The sequence below is a fragment of the Propithecus coquereli genome, unplaced genomic scaffold (assembly GCF_000956105.1).
Source record: "Propithecus coquereli isolate 6110/MARCELLA unplaced genomic scaffold, Pcoq_1.0 Scaffold3, whole genome shotgun sequence".
In the NCBI taxonomy this organism is placed as follows: Eukaryota; Metazoa; Chordata; class Mammalia; order Primates; family Indriidae; genus Propithecus; species Propithecus coquereli.
Genome location: NW_012148618.1, coordinates 19,477,167 through 19,484,332, shown reverse-complemented (window position 1 = coordinate 19,484,332; position 7,166 = coordinate 19,477,167). Strand labels below are relative to the sequence as shown.

At 36.8% G+C, this 7,166-nt stretch overlaps 1 protein-coding gene across 1 annotated transcript in view; it reads left to right on the top strand.

Annotated features, from left to right (window-relative positions):
* SHC4 (SHC (Src homology 2 domain containing) family, member 4) overlaps window positions 1–7,166 on the top strand; it is a 121,123-nt gene that overhangs the window by 108,914 nt on the left and 5,043 nt on the right. Inside the window, exon 11 of the mRNA XM_012649224.1 lies at window positions 2,146–2,399. Coding sequence (XP_012504678.1) covers window positions 2,146–2,399 — 254 coding nt within the window. The remainder of the gene's footprint in view (window positions 1–2,145; window positions 2,400–7,166) is intronic.

Genomic DNA, 7,166 nt, shown 5'->3' with positions numbered 1-7,166 from the left:
AAGTTAATTTTACATTAAAAAGGAGCAATGGATAGTGTACCACAATGTTAAGAATGGTTGTATTTAGTGATAAGACCATAGGTGATTTATTTTGTTTTTCTGTTTCCTAGATTTTAAAAAATTAGCACGCATAGCTTTTAAAATTAAAACAAAATTTTAAAAATTGTCACATATTCTGCTTTTAGAAGAATTAGATTTTCAGCAAATGTTTGGATGATTGAAATCTCCCAGCACAGTGTATCTTGTCTTTGTGCTCATTTGGGAAATTACGTTAGGAAAACATTGTCCATATCCTCTGGCTGGCCCATGATCTGTTGCCTCTTTTCAGGATGATATAATGTCTGTTTTTCTTTTGTTTTGTCCTTGTCCAAAAGCTCTTCACAATAATCTCAGAATAAACCAAAAGCCATCACGCATTATGATGTATGCACCCACACGCACACACGCTTGGCTTGTGTGCATCCCTCCCACGCTCACACACTTTCTCTCACCCACAAACACACACAACTACTCATTGGAAGTCCTCCATTGTGCCTGAAAACAGACAGCACTAAGGCCAACTACTAGTATTATTCATCAAATCTGTACACATTTTGGCAGGCTAATTCTGCCAATAATAGAAAGACTTGTTTGTTTGTAAAGGAGAATATTTCCAGCTGTTAGATTTAAACTAAAAATGTTTTTAAAAAGATATATTTGTGAATCAGAACTGTGTTATGCAGAAAGAAGCCCTTAAGTAGGGACAAAACCATAACACAGTAGGAGAATTGAATTATGTCTATAGGACACTGACAGGTTGCCAACACCAGTGACTTCATGGGATGGTCATGTATAAGTTATAAAACTCATAATCAAGAGAATTTCTCATTTGTGAGACCCTTGCTTAAGGACATATAAGCACTTCTTTGCATTAATAAAGGTGAAAGTTGGTGTCTATGCAAAAGAGCCTTTGCATTTAAGACGAAGTCTAGTTTCCATGGTTATTTTCCTGGAAAATTTGCCATATTAAACATACAGTTTTTACCTGGATTCAGACATAAGAATTTTATGTTATTACTTCCAGAGATGCTATATATCATCCTGCTAGCCTTGCTGTCTACTAGGGACCTTTGTGAGTATGACAGAAATAGAGTGGCTAGATCAGTTTTGAAAATTAAGAGATTTTCATATCCCAGGCAAAGGCCTTAGAGTTTGATGATTAAGAACGTGGGATTTGGAGTCAGATAGACTTTGTCTCAAATTCCAGATCTACAACATATTATAGTAGTGTGACTGTAAGTAATCCACTTAATCTTTCCAAAAGTCCATTTCCTTGCCTGTCTAATTTTGAGAGTTAAACAACATAATTTATGTAAAGCATTTAGTAGTTCCTATCAAACTCAATAAATGGGATATTTTTTTATTACTATCAGTGTCAATAGTACTATTAAGTGCTAACTGGATATACCTTCTCATTCTCAGTGCTCTCAACTCTGGACAACACTTCTTCTGCAGAGCCTTGGGGAGCTACCTCAGGCCATGCCTCCCTGATGATTTGTCTTCTTTTACTTCATCAACTCTGTTTTTTCCAGGCAGGTGAAAGACACAAAAAACAGAGTGGTCATTTAATAGGAATGCTATGAGGTTTAGCAAAGCTTTGAAGTTTTTGGCCAGAAGAATGTCTAGAAGCACATTAGTAATTTGATATATTTTAAAAAAGAAAAAAAAATGTTAAATACTAAAATGTATTAATAGCTCCAAGTTATCATAGCTATTTTCAAAGACTTTGGAAATGTTGCAGAAGTTATCTATAATGCAGGTACAGCACAAGTCTCTTTCTCTTTAACAAGCAGCCCCTGGGACATAAAGAGTCTCTCTCTGCAGTTATAAAAGCAGTTCTCATGGGTTGGTTCCATTTCTCATCTGAAAGAAAAACTCCTGCACCTGGGCAAGACTTTCCCGGTAACAGAAGCCAAAGGCAACGTTTGGATCTACCATTAAATTAGGGGAGTTCTAAAAGCAAAAATCTCATTTGTTCCAGAAACAGTGTTATTTAAACAGTGTCTGGCACACAGTAGGACCTCAAGTTATATTTGCCGAGTGTATGAATGAATGGATGGATGAGGAGGTAACCTGGCTATGTCTCTCTTTGTGTTCTGACTTCAGAGCCACCAGAAACTGTTGGGCCAGGTGCCACCGCCCAGACTGCCAGCCCACATTCTTTGCCACACATTAAGCAGCAGCTGTGGAGTGAAGAGTGCTACCACGGCAAGCTGAGCAGGAAGGCGGCAGAGAGCCTCCTGGTAAAGGATGGGGACTTTTTGGTTCGAGAGAGTGCAACATCCCCTGGCCAATATGTGCTGAGTGGACTACAGGGAGGCCAAGCAAAACATCTTCTCCTGGTGGATCCTGAAGGCAAGGTATCATTGACTTCTCATTACAGGTTTCACAGGATGTTGTTCTATTGAGGATCCTCTGAATGACATCAAAAACCTGGTATAAATAGTGTTCAAGGCTAAGCGTTTGCTTTTTCTTGGGCCTTCCAGCTGTTGTAGGACATGCTAAATAAAGGCCAGTGAAGGGGTTAGCGTGGGAGGCCACCCTGGAGTATCAAGTAGAGGACAGCCACTTTCTGCCCTTCTCAATTCAATTCAATGAATTAAATGAATACCTACTACACGGAAGTACAGGGATTCACAGTTGACTACTGTTCAGTATCCCATACATAGTCCTTACTCTCGGGGTGCTGATAATTTCATAAAACAGGTGCTTAAATAACTGTAATGTAAGGCTGAATGAGATAAGAATGATTCAACCAAAGCATATGGAGTTTCTCAGGATAGAGAGGTTAATCTGGTTGAGGCAAAGTGAGAAAACTACTTGTAGATTCTGACATGTAAGGTGAACCTTGATAGAAGGCAGAATTTCAAAAAGGGGACATTAAGAGTATGGTGAAGGAACCACTGGAGAAGATGGTAATAGAATGGTATTACATCAACAGAAGATGTGTGGCTGGGACAGAGGATGCCTATAGATAGAAAATGACTCTGGAAAGGTAGGTTAGAGCTATCATATAAGGTTGGAATATAGACCAAAATGCCTAACTTGTCAGACAATGGAGAGGCATTGGCAGTTTTGGAGAAGGAGAATGATGCAGTAAAAGCCCACTGAGTGGTTACATCAGTAAGATGGCAAAATAGGAAATCCCAGTACTAATTCCCTGACAGAAACACTGAACCAAAATACATTTATGAGAATTACAGAATCCAGTTAAGAAGTTTCAGTACCTTATGTGAGCATAGAGCTGAGAACAGCCATGTTGAAATGGGTAAGAAGAGCAATCTCACGTTACCTGCACCAGCCCCTTCCCCAAGTCAGCATAGCTTGGTGCCAGGACAGAATGCCCTATATTATGACATCTCTCTTGGGGGTGAGGGAAAGTAGGGAGGAGAATGCATCCTATGTTCTGGATTTTCAGTGGGATACCCGAGGGACTGGTTTGTATCTTGTCTCACATGGAGCACTGATGGAACCAGCATAGTTTGGACGTCTAGAAGCCTCTGAGAATGAAGAAGAGTACAGGGTAGCTTGCTGCAGCTGGTAATCCTCAGTGCAATAAGGAAAAGGTGCACAACTTGAAGCTTCTCCCTTGAGAAGAAGAGGAATCATGTGTGCATCTAGCATTTTGGCATTTTGGAGGGATGCCTGATGGACTGGTATCTGCCTTGCCTGACTTTGGGCACTGGTGGGAAGCTGGCATATCTTGGATGCTCGGTGGCCATTGAGAGCAAGGGAGAGTGGGGTGGCTTGCTGCTGTAAAACCAGAGAACTTGCAGTGACACAGACAGAGGGAGAAAGAGATTACAAGCTCCTAAAAAATTAGCAAACCTGTCTAACTGAAAAATTGAACACATAGGCCCAGAGAAGTCACATCCCTCACAAAAGGTTTTAGAGGTCCCCAGAATCTCTAGCTGGGATGGTTGGTGAGGCTCTTCCTTTGTACAAAGCCAGCTCATAAGGAATGGGAGAGGTGGCAGTTTTTCAAATGTGTGCATTGCAATGCAGAATTATGAGACACACAAAGAGGCATGGAAACATAGTCCAAAGAAAGGAACAAAGTAAATCGCCAGAAACTGATCCTAAAGAAACAGAGTTGCATGAATTACCTGACAAAGAAATCATAATAACCATCATAAAATGCTCTGTGTGCTCAAGAACACAATCCATGAACAAAATTAGAAAATCGAGAGAGAGAGAGAGAGAGAGAGAGAGAGAGAGAGAAAATATAAAAAAGAACCAGACTGAAATTTTGGGGCTGAAGAATACTATAACTAAACAGAAAAATTCGCTAGAGGGGTTGAACAGCAGGTGTGATCAATCAGAAGACCAAAAATCAGCAAACTCAAAGACATTTGAAATTATCCATACAAATGAACAAAAAGAAAGAAAGAATTAAAAAGAGTGATGAAAGCACAAGAGATTTATCATACACCATTGGTGAGACCAATACATGCATTATGGGAGTTCAAAGAGGAGAAAGGAGAGAAAAAAAGGGGACAGAGAACTTATTTAGAAAAATAATGACCCAAAACTTCCCAAATCAGGGAAGAAAATGGACATCTGATTCAAGAAGCCAAATGGACTCCAACTATGAGGAACATAAAGAAATTAACACCAAGATACATTATAATCAAATTGTTGAAAGTCAAAGAGAATTTTGAAAGCAGTAATAGGAAAGAGACCTGTCATGTAAAAGACTATCAGCAGGTTTCTCATAACCCCCATAAGACTATCAGTGAATTTGATATATTCCAAATGCTAAAGAAAAAAGATTTTCAACCAAGAATACTATATCTGGTGAAACTATTCTTTAGAAATGAAGGAGAACTGTAGGACTTTCTGAGATAAACAGAAGCTGAGGAGTTAATTACCACTAGACCTACCTTACGAGAGATGCTAAAGGGAGTCCTTCAAGTTGAAACAAAAGGACACTAAACAGTAACACAAAAGCATATGAAAGTATAAAGATCACTAGTAAATATCTAGTCAAATACATAATACTGTAATGCTGTAACAGTGGTGTATAAATAAATTTTAATTCTGGTTATAGAAGTTAAAAGACAAAAGTATAAAAACTATAGTCATGCATTACTTAATGATGAGAATGTTCTGAGAAATGTATCATTAGATGATTTCATCATTGTGCAAACATTTTAGAGCATACTTACACAAACCTAGATGGTATAGCCTACTACACATGTAGGCTATATGGTATAGCCTATTGCTCCTATGCTACAAGCCTGTATAGCATGTCACTGTACTGAATACTGTAGGCAATCATAAATATTTGTGGACCTAAATATAGAAAAGGTACAGTAAAAATATGATATAAAAGATAAAAAATGGTACACCTTTATATGGTACTTTCCATGAATGGAGCAGGCAGGACTGGAATTTGCTCTGAATGAGTCAGTGAGTGAGTGGTGAGTGAATGTGAAGACCTAGGACATTACAGGACACTACTGTAAACTTTATAACACTATACACTTGAGCTACATTAAATTTATTCAAAAATTTTTTTCTTCAATAGTAAATTAACCTTAGCTTATGGTAACTTTTTTGTTTTATAAACTTTTACATTTTTTTTTACTTTTTGGCTATTGTGATAACACCTTAAAAACAAACATATTGTACAATTGTACAAAATATTTTTTCTGTGTATCCTTAATTTATAAGCTTTTTTTCTATTAAAAAGGCTTTTTTTATTCGTAATCTTTTTTTGTTAAAAATGGACACATGAACACACACATTATCCTAGGCCTACACAAGGTCAGGATCACCAATATCACTGTCTTTCACCTCCACATCTTGTCCCAAGGTCTTCAGGGGCAATAATGCACATGAAGCTGTCATCTCTTATGATAACAATGCCTTCCTCTGGAATACCTCTTGTAGGGCCTGTCTGAAGTTCTTCTTAAGGAGGTGTCACTCTTTTCACAAACATGTTCCTGCTGGTTTGCTAGGTTTGTTTGTTTTTTCATTATAGATTTACTTGTAAACAGATAATCCATGATGAACATTCTTCTCTATTAATGAAAACCTTTTGGTGTTCTCCTGTAGTTTCCTTTTTGCTTGCCTCCTCTTCAGCTATACCTTCCTGTCCCAGTTCTAACAACTCCCATAGTTAATTCCTTAGAATGACATCACTAGGTGATAGGAATTTTTCAGCTCTATTATAATCTTATTCTATCATTGTTATATATGTGGTCTTTTGTTGACCGAAACATCATTATACAGTGCATGACTATAACTATAAAAATATGTTAATGAATACACAATGGATACAAATGTTAATGGATACAAAAAAGATATAATTTGTGACATCAATAACATGAAGTGTGAAGGAGGAAAAATAAAAGTGTAGAGTATTTGTATGCAATTGAAGTTAAAAATCTATATTCTTCTCAAGTGTGCATGGAATGTTCTCCAGGATAGATCACACATTAGGTCATAAGACAAGTCTTAACAAATTTAAGAGATTGAAATCATACCAAATATCAATGGAAAGAAGCTAGAACTTAATGGCTGAAGAGAAATTGGTATTTTCACACATATATGGAAATTAACACACTCTTGAACAACTAATGGGTCAGAGAAGAAATCAAAAGAGAAATTAGAAAATATTTTGAGACAAAAATTAAAACATAGCATACCAAAATTCATGGGATGTAGCAAAAGTAGTGCCAAGAGGGAGGTTTCTTGTGATAAATGCCTACATTAAAAAAGAAGAAAGACCTCAAATAAACAACCTAACTTTATACTCCAAGGAATTAGAAAAAGAAGAAAAAACTTAGCCAAAATTTAGCAGAAAGAAGGAAATAAGATCGGTGCAGAAATAAGTGAAATAGAGAAGAGAAAACAATAGAAAAAAAATCAATGACACTATGAATTGTTTCTTTTTGAAAAGATCAACAAAATTAAGAAATCTTTAGCTAAGGTAACTAATAAAAGTAAGAGAGAAGACTCAATTAAATACAATTAGACATGAAAGGGAAGACATCACAGCAGATGTTGCAAAATTAAAAGGATTGTAAAAGATTACTATGAACAATTATATACCAATAAATTGGATAACCTAGAAGAAATGAATAAATTTCTAAAAAAAATAACCTACCAAGATTGAATCA